Here is an 18976-nt window from a genome sequence, read left to right as displayed (position 1 = left end):
CTATTCTAAATGTATCTCTTTCCCATACAGATCATATTCTTTATATAGGATGTAGTTCTGGAGAACTGGTGGAAGTGGAAACTTCTTCATGGATGACAGCTTCTGCAGTCTCCACAACCCCATGAGTTTACGTATCTTCAGGCGACACAGATGTTTCAATGGGCGAGGATTGTCTAAAAATAATAGTGAGAGAGAAATAACAATGTCATTAACTATGACTGATGACTGATTGCCCTAAAAAAATTAATATCAAAATCTACCTTTGGGCATAATTTTGCCACTTCTGAATATGTGATGTTACATGCTGTTGATATTAATCAAACTTCTTTTGGATTTCTCCTAACACTACATTCCTCCTTTTTAGAAATATGCACACTGTGCTATGTCACCAAAGCTGGACATTATTGAACGTAATCAATGGTAACTGATAAATGATCTCTCCTTTCTCTCTGTGTATATTGAAAAAATTTGCAGGTTGAAACCAGCTGTGCAAATGACCTGGCACTTCCATTTCTGCTCAATAGAGCAGAAATAAGGCACTGAGACCAGACCATGCTTGGATCTAAACCAAAACTTCTTACCAGACTTCACATCACTGGAAGATTTTGGTTTGACTTAGCTTTCCTGAACACTTCAACAATTTTCAACATGCCTGTTACAGTTAAGACAACAGAATTATTTTGATGTGCCTATGACACTAAAACTAAATAAAAAAACTTCCTCTGCATGCCAGTATAAAACATCAAAATAAAATTAAATGCCAGATTAAAATTTAAATGTTATGCTTCTTTATAATTGATGTTGAACAAAATTCTATTAAAAAACTGCAAACAACAGTCAAATACAATTAGTTCCTGCAAAGAGAGCTTTTCCTTTATTTCTCAACTTTTTAAAGTCAAGGTGGATGAAACCTATTCCTGGTGCCACCTGCTGTAAAATATCTAAACTAGGTTGTAGAGCTTCAAAAGATAAAGCATACATAGAAGTATTAATTACTGAACGGCAACTCTAAATGTAGATCTTGTAAATCAGGAATTGATGGTACACTGTGATGGTAACTCATTGCCAACATCTCTCATCTTGAACATAACAGCATCTGAAACACGCTCTTATGATAATCCTGGAATGAATAATAGACTTGACCGATCAAGGGAGGAAAAAAGATAAAGTATCAGCAATATTCCTCCATAAAAAATATGTTTCATAGCTGTGCAATGATTGGCACTGCAATGCTTCATGTGGAGGATGACAAGTACCCCAATGGTCTTGCACAATTGAAGAGGCTTCCCACACACCACTGACATTCCGCAGGAGACTGGTAAGGTGCACACCAGCTTCATTCACACTTATATTGCAGTCCAATTAACTGTGACCAGTGGCAACATCGAGACGATCTGTCTCAATCTGAGAAATGGATGACAGATACAATCTGGCCCTTAAGCTAGTACACATTTATATTGCTACTGCATTTTAGACTAATATGACCTGGTAAAAGCAATTACAGTCTCCTGTAATAAAACATAACATAATTAATTGGAAGTTAGATATTTACCCAATATCTGACGTATCTCTGTCCATTCCTTCTGTGTTTCTAGAACAAACTTAATTTTTGTGCATAGTGGAACATAATCCATGTAATCTATAAAAATACGAACAACTTTTCCTGCTAAGTGTTTCAACCATGGAACAGAGATGAAGTCACAGAACTGAAAGAGAAAACATATCAAAGAATAATTTCAAAATATGCGCAGTGGAATGCCAAAATAACACATTGTAAAGCAATTACAAAAGGTAATTAAAACAAAGTATTAGGAATGAGCTTTAACAGCTATGAATGGATGCTTATGTAAATTACTTTACATTTGCTTCCATGCTTTGTCTTTGTGATCTAGCCTTTGTTTGGACAGGAACTGAAATAACAATAGCCTGATTTGCAGTTTCTTAAATCTTCCTTACTAAATCTCTAATGTACAGGTATCAAACTAAATCACTCTACATAAATAATTTTCCCTATCTCAGAATCAAAAAATGAAAAATAGCTGTTTTAGTTTTTTAGGTTAAGAGGATTTTGTGAGTATATGCTTAATTCTGCACAATAATATGGAATTTTTAAAGCTGGCTAATGGAAAGAAGAAAGCAAAAAGAAGGAAGGTATGTATTTACTGGATTATCCCTTATTACAGAAGAAGTCCACCCTGGGAGAATCTCTTCCTCTGGAGTTGACCACACAAAAGAATTTCCGAAGACATCTTGATGCATACAGTCAAAACACAACTCCACATTGTATCCATGATTCAGTAACAGCCTTAGCATTACCTCATCATTCAAGGCATACTGGATGGCACTGGGAAAATGCGTATCATTAACCATCATAAAGTAACAATTGACATTTGCTCCATAAGATAGAAGCAGCCTTACTATTTCGTGGTTACCACCTCTTACTGCCACAAGAAGACAGTTCAAAGGATCCTTGTTCGGATTTGCACCAGCTTTCAGTAATATTTCAGTGCAAAGAATGTCATTGTTAGAAACAGCAAAATAGAGTGCAGTTTTCCTTTCATCATCATAACTATTTGAGATGTGATCATCCAAGACAGTATTGACATCAAAATCATTTTCAATAAGGAGCTCTAGGCACTGTGAATTTTGGCCATCTGCAGCTGAGTGAACAGGGCTTATCCCACTTTTCTGGATTGCAGTTTGGGATGTGACTGGAATGAGATACTTCAGGACCCTAAAAAACAGTGAAGACAATAAGGCATCACTCCTCTGCATGAAGAAAATGACCATCACGCAGCTATATGTTAATTTACCAAATAGACACTTCACACAGGAAAATCCTAACACAGAAGCACCTGTTCAGGAAGTATCAAATGGAACCTTGTCTTTAAGATATTTCAGTGCTTTTCACCTAGCTCTAAAGCAGTATATTTTACATTTTCTTTTGTTTCTGCTAAAATAACTCCTAGAAGTTGATTCAAGTTGATGCGACGTAGCCATTTCTGAAATACAGGTGGTCTGTACATTTTCATGTTTAACAGTGTTCTTCAGCGTGACCCTCAGACACACTATATCTTAAAGAAAATGTGAAGTACAAACTCATACTCACAGGTAATGCCCCTCATAAGCTGCCTTATGTATGGGAAGCAGTCCTGCCTTATTGGGCACATTGCCACTTCCTCCATATTCCAGAAGAAGCGATATGCAGTCTGGATTTCCTCCTCCTGCCGCTTCAAATAGTATTGATGAACCATCATCTGCTAAGGCCTGGACATCACCACCTTGAAGAAAGATAGAGAGTTTAGAATTACATCCAAATTGATTTGCAGATCAACATAAAAACAAGCCCAGAATACTCTCCCTCATATTTTTAAATGTATTTATATTAAAACGTTATGTAAGCAACAAACATTTCTTGTGACAAATTTAGCCTTTAAAGGCAAAAAGAAATCTTGTATAGATATAAGTCCAGATGTATGAACACTATCACTTGGGTGGGGTCTGCTTAGGCCTTAAGGGTTATAACTGAGGGTTTTCAAAAGCCTGGCCTATTTAAATAAATATTTAACTGCATCAATTAGTACCAATATAATTATGTACACTGTAGAAAGGAATAAAACAGATGAAGAAAATGGGACAGGAGCAAGTAGAAGAAGGCAAAGTGGGACAGTAGCTGTAGGTCCCTCCTTGATTGAAACTGATTGGTATCAACTCCATCATTCCTTTGACACAGATTATGATAGTGTAGGAATGCTCATATATGCTTCCTTTCTTTCCAAGAAACCAAATCTAATTATTCATCGCTCCTATTTTTCTCCTTTTCTATTACCACTCTAAAACACCCCAGCAACCAGGCAGGATGCATGCCAGAGCAGAGGCTCAATTCTTTTTTACGTGGTGGCTACATACCTTTATGAATGAGATGCTCCAGCACATCGCAGTGACCATATTCAGCAGCAACACCTAATGGTGTTACTCCATATCCATCCTTAAGGTTCACATTTCCACCGTTCTTCAGAAGAAGAGAAACAATATCTTTGCGTCCCTGTTTTGCAGCTTCATGCATTGCAGACCAACGTTTTACACATGGCTGGTGGATCCTGCAGTTGTGTTTAATCAGAGTAGAGACCATTTCAAAAGAACCACTTCTTACAGCTTGAAGATATTAAAAAAGGGAAAAAAAATACAATTATATTTTCAAGCACGTTGTCTTGAAATTTAAAGATATCTAGTAAGTTTAGAGAATTATTTTCTTCTGTACTAATATGAGGAAATTCAAAAGACCTCCAGTCCTAGGAATCTGGGGGTCCAAATCAATGATGATGTGAGCTGCATGGGAAATTCAAGCTCGTAGTCACAGGTAATGCCTCTCATATGCTGTTTAGTGTATAAGAAGTAGTCCTTATCAGGTTCTTTGCCTAAACCATCTTAATCTGTAAGAAATATCAGTTAGGAATATGGAAGACAAAAGCGGCATCAGATCAATTGCAAGGAAAAGCAACAATAAAAACAATAAAGTATTAGACAATAGTCCTTACTTGTAAAATTGATGCCAACATTACAATGTCCACTGAAAATCTCAGTTGTGATTTAGTCATCTGGTAGCTCTAATCCTAGCATGTATTCAGTGGCTGTTGTCAGCCAAAACAACATTGACACTTGCCATCCCATATTCTGACCTTCTGACGTGCTAAGTTTGAAATTTCCATATATAACTACACCTGCAAATTATTCACATATAAAACAGTGATCCAGATAGAAGTCTAATCTCACATCTGAACTATCTTTTGGAATAGCAGATCTCTTCTCTGACTGGCAAGGCAGGTGAGAAAGGTCAGGGTTAGCAAATTTAACTTCTGTTAAGTGAATGTCCTTTTAAACATGTTAGAAGGTTTTTATGAAGCAAAAGTCTTCATAATTACTTACATCTGCTTTGAAGAGAAGCATTACTGAACACAGTGGGAATTAGAAATTATCACTAGATTTTTTTTTCAGCATTTATCTTTACACTGAAGAGCCCTTCAGTTCAGAATTTTAGAATTAAAAAGGGAAGCTAGGTGATTTTCAGCTCTCAACATCATCTATTAAGTGTTAAACATCTGATTCTCTGTTTCACTGAGGCTAAAACGTGTGATGCACAGCAATATCTGCATCCACGTTCTCAGCTCTAAGTGGCACAAAAACACAAAAAGCATCACATAAACAGTTCACATCTGGCAAGCCTCATTTCCAGGAGTTTGTATAGAGAAATATTTAGGAAAATTACCACTATAAGGGGAATTCTTTTTACATCTGTCCTAGTTATTCTTTCCAAGTTTCATTAAAACAAAAACTGAAAATAACTTAAAAGTTATAGACTTAAAATTACTGAAAAGAGCTGAAACAACGGAAAGCAAGAAACCCCAAAGGAAAACTTCAGAAAAACCTCAGAGCCTTAAAATGTTAACTTATCGACCTATCAAAAATTCATAGAACTTAAGATTTTAATACTGGCTATTGTGATATATATTGCAGTTCATTATGCAGTATAGTGGTACTCTGATGTATATATGAGGATTGCATTAACTTCAGAGATTTATTCTCTTCAGCAGAATGGAGATATTTGGCTTTCGATAGCAACTAGAAGCTGATATCTGCTAAGCTGCCCACGTGCAACGATGCTCATTTAAGTCTATCAATAGCATAAAATCTTACAAAGAATCAGCTTTCTTGAGATTGAGGTGTTATTTAGAAATGCAGTACAAGCTTGCTTTCAGTGCAAGAAGGAAGGGAGACGAGATGGGAGATTTTGCAACCGAAAATGCCGTTCTACTCTTGAAGAAACCATCCAAAAAATATAAAAATCTTCAGTAACATCCAGACCTCCACAGAAAGCACGTTCAAGTTAAAGTAATGGCTTATTCTTGTACCTGACTTAAACTTTAAGATGGACAGCTTGCTAATGGCCTTACAGCATTTGAAGACACAGAGAAGATGCCTCAAACAAAACAGAGGTCACATTCTCAGGATTATCTTTACATGCAACTCAGGAATGACTTAAGTAAAATTATCGCTGAAGTGAACACTGGGTACATTTCACTTCATCTACCAACAGCCAGCAAAACGGCCCAACAGAGTATTGGAGTGAGTAAGAATTACACACGCTGACAAGGATTCACAGAAATGGAGCTAACTTCCCCTTGTCAGGGTTGGCTCTCAAGTCTGACGAAGCAGATGTGTCAGTTTGGTGAAGTGGATGGGCTGCAGCCCAGGGAAAGGAGGCAGTTACCAATCAGGAGTGGAGTCTCGCCTTTGTCATTTGTGGTGTTGGGCCAAACACCTTTTTCCAGCAACGCTCGGACGTTTTCCACAAAGCCAGCTTTGGCTGCCAAAGTTAGCGGTGTTTCTCCATCACATGTTTTGTATTCCCACATTGTTTTATACGATGCTAGAAGTAAGAAAGTGAGGAAACATAAAACTAATTTAAAGCGCAATGCTGTTAATGCACACATGTAAACCAGCAGTCCTTAAATGCTTGAAGTCTTTAATCTTTATGAAAATTGCTTGTAATTATGTTTATCTTAATCTAACTTGTACCTCCAGACTGAATACTGAATATTCATTTTAGCTCTGTTAATTCCGTAGGATTCTGAACAAAGCATTAAATAAGACTTCAAGCTCTTTCCTAGTGTAAACTGATGTAACATCCCAAAAATAAAATTTGACTGAGATGTAAATGACATCTGTAAGATGCTTCATAGAGGATCTCTTCATGCTTCTTTAGTAATCAGTTCTAGCCTGTTGTTGTCCATGTCTGGCTTTTTGTTCTCTGTTTCTTTGCTACTTCCTCTGTCTCATGAGACATCCTCATTTACTCACCATCTAAAATAATTTCCAGTATTTGCTGAATTGGCTGAGCTGCAGCCTCGTGCAGAGGAAACCATCCTCTTTCATCAGCTTCATCCAAAGCATATTTCCATTTCACAAGATCTTGGAGCCCAAATATCTGACCTTAAGAAATCCAATAGATAAGTGAGATGCAGTTGAAAAATTTTATGAGGAGAGCTCAGTTTCACAAAGGGACAGAAGGGGTTTTACCTTCCTTTATGGCTGTTACAATTTTCCTATTTTCTTCACTAGGTGGCACAAAACTACCCAAAAGAGAACAGAAAATAGAAAATACAAACACGTAGTAAATACATTACGTTATTTATTCAATATTTTCCATGAGCTTCTCATCTGAGCCAACTTTCCTTTATATATCATCTATAGTCTCCATTAGCCTTGTGATCTCTTAAGTTACACCTGGACCAAGGACCTTCAGAGTAGCCAAAGTTCTCAAGGGAGGTGCAGGTCCTGCCTGGCTTCCTGAGCAGCCTTGTGTCCCTTCCCCTATCCTCCCCTGGTGTGGCTGTTTCCAGGATCTGTGAACTGCTCTGACAAAGCTCTTAATTTGGTAAAGAATTCTGTGGATTTAAAAGGCGTATTTGCCACACAGTACAGAAACGAGCCCCTCAGACTCAGAAACTTTATGCAGCAAATGAATACATGATGGCATCAGAATGTCAATATATGTTAATGAATGAGTTTGATTATGTCAATTATGTAGTTTTCCCTGAAAAACAACTGTCAGTTTTTTTAACAGTATTATTCAAACCTACATAAACAGAAGTTAAATGCTGTTTTCTTCTAGTACACTGAGTATCTTAAAAAAACTACAATAGGTTAAACTTAAAAACTAGATTAGATTAAAAAGAAAAAAAAAAAAGGAGCAGCCAAGTGAAAAGGAAGATTCACGCAAACACTGATGACCAAGAGTCAAATTCTCATGAGATCCCACAGGAAACTAAGGCTGACAGTGCTCCCAGACTTACAGTTCTACATCTCGGGTAGTGACGCCCTGGAACAGGTTGCCCAAGGAGGTTTTGGATGCTGGCAACCCTGCACACAGCAGGGGGTTGAAACTAGATGATCATTGTGGTCCTTTTCAACCCAGGCCATTCTATGATTCTATGATATCCCTTTTAGTTCCAAGATAGATCAACCTACAATACGTGCTTATGGGATTATTGCCAAAGAACCTCTCCACTTACAGAAAGTTCATTTTTGTTTCATGTGTACCTTTTCACAAGAATGGCCTAAAAAGCTACGGGAAGTATGACTTTATCAAGTGAGTCCCGTCTCCCTTAACCTCTCTGCAACTCCAGAAGATGGGTTGCTCCAGACGGCAAAGCAGAGCAGAAGCCTGCTCTGGATCTCAGCTTTGTCTCCAGCACAGAGCCCCAGGTGATGCCAGGGAGATGATTTTCATCATCAATCATCAATCAGAGGACTCAATCAGTCTAATTTAATGTCACATCTGAACTCTTGCTGAACACTTTTGTAGGATCTTTTGGTTTTCTCGTTTGCAGTTTTCTTATACACCTAGATACCCGAGTGCACAGGGGAAAATTGAGTGAGTACAGAGAAGTTCACTAACAAGTTTCTGTTTTGTTTATTCTTTCAGGCAGTGTTTCACTGAGCAAAACACCTAACAGCCAAACCAAGAACTGCTTTAAGGACAATATCAAGCACTAAATGTCAGTATCTCAAAACACTACAATTATGGTATAACCTCTGAATTCACAGTACCTGTCACTAAAGCTGGACATTCGTGGTTTGGCTGCATTTGATTCTTGAATGCTAAGCTGTATGGCATAGTCAGTGAGCAGATTTTCGACCACATCTTCGCTTTCATCCATCATTTTTTATGGCAAATCATATTCATATGCTGTTTTGAAATACACACAAAAATATACTGGTTAGGATTAGTACACTACTTAAGGTTGTTGTTTTTGTTTTTGTTTTAAATAATAAAATTGTTTCCATCAATTTAATTTCACAGCACCTTATTGAGCTTTGCTTCTATTGTTCACAAACGTTCACAAATGGTTTAATCCTGCAAGTTGATCATACCATCCAACCTCACTTATTCCAAGAGGGATTAAGAGCACAGAACAGCTTGTAGGATACTCAAATGCAGGACAGCAAGAAAATTCTTTTATTTTAAATATATATATATTGCTTTTCTACCTCCACTTTATCTCCACACAATTAGGGGAAGAAATTAGTCATCATCTAAATGTGTAGCTCTTTTCTGGTCATACAACTCTCATGCCCATTTTGCCAGCTATCCCCTGCTTTGTTGTAATCCCTAGAACTGATAATGCCACAGGCAACCCAGAGCTCTGCTTCAACACAGACTTAGCCAGGAAGGTGTTAAGTAAGCAGTGTTTCAAAATTGTTGTGTGTGCCATTTTCAAATTATCACACAAAAATTAATAGTATATTGTAAAATGATAAATTTAGTAAGGTAGCAACTGACTGACATGGCAGAGTAAGTAGAATGTAAATGGCTCACCACAGCACAAGTGCTGGACACATAGCTAGAGGTCTATACATGCCTTGAGAGCCTGATTTGCTATATCACTGCTGGTAATACGCTGTGCTAAAGTGACGAGGTCCGACAGAAGCGTGGATGTTCCACTGGGATCACACAGGAGTGTAGCAGCATAGCCAGCATGAGAGCAGCAGCAGCAATGTCCCTCTTACGCAATGCAGCAGAGAAAAGGCTAAAAAGCTCAGCAGCAAAAATTTCTCCCAGCCAGCTATGGGTATTTGGCAGTGACTAGAACCCGGCACTAGGTCACAAGAAACAATTACAAATGCTTACTCTACATTTTAGTTGCTTTATGTTGAATATTTTACTTAAATAACATTTGGAGTAATCTGATACCATTCTGATATTGTTTTCTGTTTCTACCTGAAAAGAGGGATTACTTGCCATTGTTTTGCATACAAAAAAACCAAAAAGTTTTGCCATCTTAAAGTCATTGTTTTTACCCCCAAACACCTGAACAACCTGCTAATAAAGAGTTCCGAGTCTTTCCCTGGAAGAAGCATATCAAGAACTTATCATTTTTAAACACATAGATAAGCACTTATCATTTTCAAACACATAAAGTTAACGTGTGTTCATGTTACTCTCATTTCTTATCCTTAAAATAAACCAGACAAACCTAGCTTTTCTCTCTAGAAATAGAAGGCCCTTAGGCATGCAAAGAGGTTATTCACAGCAATAAAATAATAAAAATAATAATAATTAAAAAACAGCATTCTAAATTTGGTCTCAGTCTATTAAATATTACAGTTTTAAACGATTTCACCGTTAGTCTAATTGGCGAGCACAACGTACAGCCTCACCTTTTCAACCCATTATCTTGCCACTGTTAGTCTGGGGCCTGCATTTTGAACAGCCAGGAATAGAGACCTGCAAGCTAATGTGTCCTGTGATATTTCTAAAATTAAATACACAGTTGCTTGATAAATTAAGGTCTGACCTTGTGCAACTGTAACACAAGCAGACTCAACCCACAGGAAAGTATTACACATGACTTCTCTAAAATCTCATCAAATGTAACATGAGGTCTAGATGGTATAGTAAGATTATCTGTGCCCTCATTGGTTCAACAACTCTCAAAGTAATTCCCAACTTGGCTTCAAGGATAACATTAACATCCTGTAACATATTAACATAAATTAAAAGGAATCTGGGAAGCTTTAGCATTTAACTATTTGTAGATTTGTAAATTCTGACAAATTATATGGCCAAATAGTAATCACTATATCTGATATATCTGAAGCTGATATGATGCAAACTTTATAGATTTGATGATAGTCAGTTATAGCACCTACTTGTCTAGATTCAATAACTTGAAATTGGTCAAAAAAGCAGGAGACACAGTACAGAACACAAATGCAATGTCCTGCACTGCACCTTGGTCAGGGCAATCCCAAGCACATACAGGTTGGGCAAAGAATGGCTTGAGAGCAGCCCTGAGGGGAAGGAATTGGGGATGTCAGTTGATAAAAGACTCAACATGAGTCAGCAACGTGTGCTTGCAGCCCAGAAGGCCAATTGTATCCTGGGTTGGATCAAGAGAAGCGTGACCAGCAGAAAGAAGGAGCAGATTCTGCATCTCTGCTCTGCTCTCATGAGAAACCCACCTGGAGTACTGCGTCCAGCTCTGGGGCCCCAGCACAAGAAGGACATTGGGCTGTTCAAGTTGGTCCAGAGGAGGGCCACAAAGATGATCAGAGGGCTGGAGCACCTCTCCTATGGGGACAGGCTGAGAGAGCTGGAGCTTTTCTGCTTGAAGAACAGAAGGCTACAGGGAGACCTTACACCAGCCTTCCAGTACCTGAAGGGGCCTACAGAAAAGTTGGGGATGAACTTTTTACATGGGCATGTGGTGACAGCATGTGGGGTAATGGCTTTAAACTGGAAGAGAGTAGATATAGATTAGATATCAGGAAGAAATTCTTTAGTGTGAGGGTGAGACACTGGAACAGGTTCCCTAGAGAGGCTGTGGATGTCCCCTCCCTTGAAGCATTGAAGGCCAGGCTGGATAGGGCTCCGAGCAACCTGGTCTAGAGGGAGGTGTCCCTGCCTTATAGCAGGGGTTGGAACTAGATGATCTTCAGTGTCCTTTCCAACCCAAACCATTCTATGATTCTGTCATTCTATAGTGCAAGTAGAAGTGATATAAAAACACAGTAACCCAGGAGCAACATGAAGAACAACTGCACCCAGAAAGTGGAAGAAATTGGATTTTTTTTTTTCCCACCAGCTCATTTTTTTCCTTTGTCATATCACTGATACCTTAGTCTCGTTTTTGTTTTGATCAGATCTGTTACTATCTTTTCCAAAATGAATACACAAGAAGGAAAACAAGCTGAAACAATAAGTGTCCAACGTATTGTTAATATAAATATCTGATACAATGAAATTTTACACTTCTGATAGAACAAAATGTCAGAACTCCATTGCTCTTCTGTGCTATGTAATTCATCCATGTGTATAGAACTGTGAAACTGTAAACTTAACCAATGTGTGACATGCACCTAATCTTTGGATGCAAGATCAGGAAAGTCATTCAGTGATGATATACTATTAAATGCAATTTCTGTTAGTGTGATACAGACAAGTGTGGTGAACCTTCAAAACATAGTGCAATAGAAACAGGCATGAACAGTGCCAGTGCCCTGCTCAACTGCTGGCTAACAGCTGATAAGAACAGGAATATATCCTTATATATGAAAAATATTTTCAATATATAGATTTATAATATCTACAAAGAACACAAAGATTTTAAATGTTCACCTCATTTCCTTCATGTAACTAGGGTGCTATCACAACTAACACATATCAATATGACACACATGGCATTGTTTGGCTTTTCAGTTTGTTATTAATACTATTTTGTCCAAAATCCACTGACAACATAAAATGCCTTTTTATTGCCAATTTATCTTCTTCTATCACAAGTCCCTTAATGTGGTGGGTTTTTTACTTTTGTCCTTGCACACATTAACTCAGCAATTGCCTGTTTACCACATTCTACTCCAGTGAATCTCACTTTTGATTCTGCAGCTCCTAGCCAACCAATTCCATGAAGCAAATTTGTAAGAGGTATATGCACACTTTGTGTTATGAAACAAATTCCAGAATATTTACCCAACTTTATGAGTATTCGCAAGGTAGAAATCTTCTGACCTTAGTAAGACATGATTACTCAATGCACACATACCAATTCGGTATTTTTTTTTACCATGTCTGCTGTAGGAAAACAGTATTGATATGCTGGAAACTTCTCCAAGGCCTCAATACTGAAGCATTTCATGAAAGAATAACAGAAGTTGACAGATATTGAAAAGACAGTCACTATACTAAAATCTCATGTTTAGTAGACAAAATCATTTTTATTTCAAAGAGAAGAATGACATAAACTGGGCTTGTTTAGCTTGGAGAAGAGAAGGCTCCAGGGAGACCTCATTGCGACCTTCCAATACTTGGAGTATATAAACAGGAGGGAAACAATTGTTTACAAGAGTGGATAGCGAGAGAACATGAGGGAATGGTTTTAAATTGAGACAGGGGAGGTTTAAGTTAGATATTAGGAGGAAGTTTTACACACAGAGGGTGGTGACACACTGGAACAGGTTGCCCAAGGAGGTTGTGGATGCCCCATCCCTGCAGGCATTCAAAGCCAGGCTGGATGTGGCTCTGGGCAGCCTGGTCCGCTGGTCGATGACCCTGCACATAGCATAACTAGATGATCACTGAGGTCCTTTTCAACCAGGCCATTCTATGATTCTATGAAGAGCACTCTCAGCTGCGGCCAAACACGTTTTTGAAGCTTTAAGGCTTTATATAGTTGTTGGACTCACGAAGTGAGCTTTGGAATCAGCTCTGGAGCTTGTATGCTGACAAACCACTGCAAACCGTGTGGACACGAAGTGAAGGCTACAAACACACGACAGTGCAGACAGACCATTCCTAGCAGTTGCAGCTAGCTATTGCTCCGTACAGACCAGCTGCTCCCACCAGCCGTGCAGAGCACACCAACCACAGCCATCCCACGCACCCGCCCTCGGACCGCGCTCCGCCCCAGGCGAACGCTGTGCTCGAGGGCCAGAAGCACAGCTCGGAGAACAGGCAGCACACTAACTAAGTGCCAGAGCCAGCACCTCAGCGGCCCCGACGCACGCTCGCCTTCCTTCCGTTCGACTCCGCACACGCGCACCACCTCGCTTAGCTCACGGCGCATACGCACAGCCGCACCGCGTTCGAACGGCGCATGCGCAAAGTCATACGGTTACTGACCGGGCGGCTCCGCTCTCGAATGAGTGCGACTACGGCGCATGCGCGGTCCAGCGTCCTTCGCTATGTCCTCTAACTGGTGACCTCAGACGCCCGCGCGCTGTCGCGCATGCGCCTGGCGGCCCAGTCGGCGGCGGTGGCGGCCGCGGCGCCCGGTGGAGCAGCGCGGCGGCGCAGCTATGGCGGGGGCGCTGAGGAAGGTGAGCTGGGAGTTATGAGGCTTTTAGCTGGGCTACGGCCGCTCTTCTGAGAGGGAACGGGGACGCCGGAGCGAAGGGCTGGGAACGAGCGGGCATCGTGGGATAAAGGGTTGCGGGGGGCAGGGCTGCGTGCCCCTGTGCGTGGCGATGGGCCCGGAGCGCGGCGCTGCGCCGAGGTCACCGCGCCGGGCTGCCGGCTGTACAGAGCGCGGCGCTCGGAACGCTGCGCGCTCGTGGCAGCGTCGGGCGGGAGAGAGGCTCGCGTCACGGGCAGGGCTGGGGTGGGGGCGGCGCGCCGGTGCGGAACGGCGTGGAAGCGATGGCTTTGGTGTAATAAATGGTTGTGTGTGTGCTTTGTGCAGACCACTGGGCTCGTGGGATTGGCCGTGGCTGAAAACCCCCATGAGGTACGTTGTGTGTCCTGTTCCCAGCGTAGTGCGTGCCGCCAGTGAGAGCGTTTCTGTGAAGGGTTTGTGCGTGTAGGTGCAGTGTGTGCCGCAAATGTTGATTTCAAAACCTTTCTGTCATAAGTGCTGTAATGAACCAGTGCTTCACTTATCTTTCATTTCCAAAGTAAAAGCGAAGAACTTTCTAAATGCAGTCCTTCGTAAATGTAACATCCAGTTCCCAGAATCGTAGAGTCTGGGAGGGACATCTAGAGATCATCTAGTGCAACTCCCCTGCCAAAGCAGGCTCTCTAGACCAGGTTACACAGGTAGGTGTCCAGGTGGGTCTTGAACATCTCCAGAGAAGGAGACTCCACAGCCTCTCCGGGCAGCCTGTGCCAGTGCTTCATCACCCTTACTGTGAAGAAGTTCTTGCACGCGTTTGTGCAGAACTTCCTATACTTCAGTTTGTTGTTTCCCCTTGTCCTAGTGAAAAGAGTTTGGCCTCATCCCTTTGCCTCCCACACCTCACATATTTATGTACATTGATCAGATCCCCTCTCAGTCTTCTTTTCTCAAGGCTGAACAGGCCCAGGTCGCTTAGCCTTTCCTCATGAGAGGTGCTCCAGGCCCTTTATCATCTCTGTAGCCCTCTGGACTCTTTCCAGGAGGGCCATATCTTTTTTGTACCGGAGAGCTCAGAACTGGACACAGTACTCCAGGTGAGGCCTCACCAGGCCAGAGTAGAGGGGGAGGATCACCTCCCTCTCCCTGCTGACCACGCTCCTTTATATGCACCCTGGGATCCCGTTGGCTTTCTTGGTCACCAAGGCACACTGCTGGCTCATGGCACCCACAGAATGCAGAAGCATATAGGTGTTTTCCTACCTCGCTGTGCTGTGTTTCCAAAAAGTGCCGAAATAACCTCTATCTGTGCCAAGAGAGAAGGCTGATTTCATCCTAAATAGGCACCATTTGTTGCAAAGCAGGCTCAGGGCTTTGTGATGGCAAGCACTGCAATACCTCAGTGGTTCTCAGGAACAACACTCAGGGATTTGTATAGCAGTTTGGTGCTTGCTTTTTGCCTCCCAGGGTCTGTAATGAAAGTATGTTTGCCACATCTTAATCGTGAAGGCATGAGCTTTGAAATTCCCAACTATACAACAATTCTTTTTCAGAAATGCTACCAATATTTAGGAGCGGTGTAACAAACAATAGTTGTGGCAACCGATATTGTTATAAACAAATGACTGCAGTTTACAGTGTTGTCAGGTACCTTTTAGGTGGAGTTGATAAAATTTTGTTTTTTCTCCAGTGATTCAGTTTCTAGAGCAGAGAAATCAATAGTGCTGTGCTTACAAGTATAGGTTCTGTGCCATTCCCCCTTTCATTTTGTGTTTTCTTTGTATTTATCACTGCAGTATTCCAGTTAGAACAATATGCAACTTACAGGATATCCATTCTTATTTGGGTAGATAGCTACCCAGCAATGGGACAAAAGTGTAATTTATTCATGATCCTCATTGGCCTTCATCACTATGTTTAAATTCAGCAATAGAAGTTTTAGGTTTTAGCTTTATCACTCAGAACTTTGTAGCATAAGAAGTGCTAAATGCCATCACCAAACAAAAAAACAAGTTATGCTCTGGAAGATTATGTGCTTCTTTATATCTTTCTCAAGTAATTTCTCAGAAGCTGGTTTAAACGTGAGTTTGTCTGATTTGTGAAAAGTGTGGTTAGTACTAGACCTGCAGCTTTTGTTGTTTCAGCTTTGCATTAAGTATGCTTAAAATTGCAGTTAAGGAATCTGCTAGTGGTAACTTCTTGTTCTGACAAATCCCAGTCCTATCTAAAACAGAATTGTGCGTTTCAGGCCTGGTTATTTTGTTAATTTTACATTTGAATACCCTAACTATCTATAACACAGAACATAGAGTGCTGTCATGCTTAGTGGGACAGGTAATTGTATAATTCTAATTGTAAATTTTAACCATGTGTTGTGATTGTTTCAGCGCCTGCAAATTCTGTACACCAAAATCCTTGCTGTCCTGCAGAACATTCCCAAAGATGCAGCGTATAGGAAGTACACAGAGCAGATTGTAAATCAGAGATATAATTTGGTGCAAACAGTAAGTACAGTGCTGTTTCATGAGTGTTACACATGGAAAGATCTGTAGGATGACAAAAAGGTTTTTGAATGACTCACTGTTTTCCAGGAGTGTAAGTGGCTTTGAAATATCAATTCAGAAATAATCAGTCTTGAGTACTTTGGTGGTACATCAGAAATAATTGCTTTCTTAATCATACTGCCTGTGAAAATTAGAAGAATAAGTACTTCCTAAGATTGATGAAACTGGTATGTACTTTTCACATTTGCACAAAAACTGTGTCCTCTTACTGGTGTGTTACATTCATACTGTCTTTGTCCTATACATCTAAAAGCAGGTAACTATTAGGAGGTTGCACAATATTCTCTATAAAACCTAAGATCAGAATCTTCTTTGAAGGTTATATACTGCAGCCCTAAGTTTTTAATGCCTGTTTGGATGTCATTAAGCAGTACTCTATTTTAGTATTTCTCATGGAGAGGTTGATGTTTGGTTTCCAATAAGAAACCTGTGAGGGATTTTTTTTTATTTTTTTTTTTAATGAAGTAAATGACAAAGACCAGCTAACTAGATGGTAGTTTTGTGGAATCACAAAAATGAATCACAGAATTACAGAATCACAGAATGGCCAGGGTTGGAAGGGACCTCAAGGATCATGAATCTCCAACCCCCTGCCACAGGCAGGGCCACCAACTTCCCATTTAATGCTAGACCAGGCTGCCCAGGGCCCCATCCAAGCTGGCCTTGAACACCTCCAGGGACAGGGCATCCACAACCTCTCTGGGCAGCCTGTTCCAGCACCTCACCACTCTCTCTGTAAAGAACATAAAGGAAGGCTGGAGTGTGATCTGCCCAAATTAGTATTTTTATGATGTGTCTGTTCTTTCTACTTTTCAGTACAGCTAAATCTTTATTTGTTTGAATTCTCAGGAAACTGATGTGCAGAAACTACAGGACAAACTGAATAGTGGTCAAATAGAAGAAGTCATTGTACAGGTAAAAGAGGGAAACTTAAGATCAGGTGTAAGTTGTAAATTTTTTCCACGTTTTTCCTCTGCTGCAAAACAAACAACATATAAATGTGTGTGTATATACAAATATATATGTGAATGTATATATATGTTTATATATACATATACCTATATATATATATAAAAGAGTCTGAATCATCCTATAGTGAATGGGATGACCGTATTAAAAATGACATGGTAATTCACATTTACTGTATTATGCCTAACATATATACACCGTGCATACTTACCTTGCAGAGTCTGAATCAACCAAAAAAGAGAGGACAGAAGGTGGCAGGATGATGTGGGAGGTTAATCCAAATAGACTGGAGAATGTCAGGGATGAGCTTCTCATAAAGTAGTCATTAGGAATGAGGTGAACAGACTGCAGGCATTTGGGGGTGACTTGGCACATCTTAAATTCACAAAGCTGCTTTTGGGGGAAAAGAAGTACCATAGTTAAACATAAAATTTGAGATTGTCCCTGACTACGACAGGTAGTGGCACATCATTGAGATGATGAACTGAACTAAAGGTGGTTTCATATTCTGGCAGTTGTATAGAATTTAAGAACTTGTTTAATGTATGGTCTTTATTAACAGGCTGAAAATGAGCTTTCCCTGGCAAGAAAAATGTTACAGTGGAAACCATGGGAGCCTCTAGTTGAAGAACCTCCTACTGACCAGTGGAGATGGCCAATATAATACTGAAAATGGTGTAACCTCTTGAAAATCAAAAAAGTTGAAATATAATCTATTACTGACAGTACCTTTAAATTAAAAAAGTGACTTAATAAAACCATTTTTTGTCTTAATGTCCACTATATGCAGCAATCTAAAGATTGCTACCAGTTTCTTGCAAAAATGGCTTTAAGAATAGTCAGCTTATTTACAACCATTGATTCATTTCTTTTTGTCATTTGCTGATTAACAGGGTACTTACTTGTGCACGATAACGTTATAATCTGTATGTGTATATTAGCAGATGCAGGTATTTCATTTGAAATCAAAATCAAAGTTGTAGAAAAGCACGGTTCTGCCTTTTTCTGCCATTGACGGTTGTGTGTTTTTGCTATCTTTGTAAAGCCAGTACCAGTGTCTGTATGACCATGCAGATACCAGTATTAGGGATCTGATGTAATGCAAGTCAGGCTTACCAAAAATAATGTTTTTCAGTTTTTAGCTGAATCACTGTCCCGAACTAGCTGACTCCACTGGCCACATAAGCAATAATTCTGGCTCAGGGAGGTGCTGAGAAGCAGGAATGGGTTTCTTCATTTGCAGGTAGCTTACCATACTTAGCATGATATACGTGGCACAAAATCTTAACGTCACTCTGATTTTGTATGTGTAGGATTTGGTTTTGTATATAAGTGTGTACTTCATTGGTTTATTTGTATATTACTGATTCAGACCTGGAATATTACTGTTAAGAAAAAATAATGGAATTTTGTTGACGTGTGCTCTTTCCAAGTGCTTGAATGAAGGACCAGCCACACATCTCCAGTCTCAAAACTATTTTAGAAATCTAAGTTTGACAGACTAGATCCAGGGTCAATGTGCAAGTTTGTCTTTGCTTACAGTTTCTCAGT

At 40.0% G+C, this 18976-nt stretch overlaps 2 protein-coding genes across 2 annotated transcripts; one reads left to right on the top strand and one right to left on the bottom strand.

The window, feature by feature from the left end:
• ASB15 (ankyrin repeat and SOCS box containing 15) lies at nucleotides 1-8723 on the bottom strand (the record flags this gene model as incomplete). The annotated part of the gene is made up of 9 exons (XM_079544795.1): nucleotides 1-173; nucleotides 1553-1706; nucleotides 2164-2734; nucleotides 3110-3281; nucleotides 3910-4155; nucleotides 6269-6427; nucleotides 6859-6990; nucleotides 7078-7130; nucleotides 8611-8723. The coding sequence occupies 9 exons, from the start codon at nucleotides 8721-8723 to the stop codon at nucleotides 1-3; spliced, it is 1773 nt and encodes a 590-aa protein (XP_079400921.1).
• A 5109-nt stretch (nucleotides 8724-13832) lies between these two features.
• Nucleotides 13833-18102, top strand: NDUFA5 (NADH:ubiquinone oxidoreductase subunit A5). Its single transcript, XM_079535572.1, has 5 exons — nucleotides 13833-13881; nucleotides 14244-14288; nucleotides 16280-16396; nucleotides 17306-17371; nucleotides 17988-18102. Exons 1-5 carry the CDS (start codon nucleotides 13861-13863, stop codon nucleotides 18087-18089), a joined length of 351 nt encoding a protein of 116 aa, XP_079391698.1. The 5' UTR covers nucleotides 13833-13860; the 3' UTR covers nucleotides 18090-18102.
• The last annotated feature ends 874 nt before the right edge of the window (nucleotides 18103-18976 follow it).

Source organism: Tetrao urogallus (genome assembly GCF_951394365.1).
Source record: "Tetrao urogallus genome assembly, chromosome: 1".
Taxonomy (NCBI): Eukaryota; Metazoa; Chordata; class Aves; order Galliformes; family Phasianidae; genus Tetrao; species Tetrao urogallus.
The sequence above is the reverse complement of the archived record's forward strand: the minus strand, read 5'-3'. Positions and strand labels throughout refer to the sequence as shown.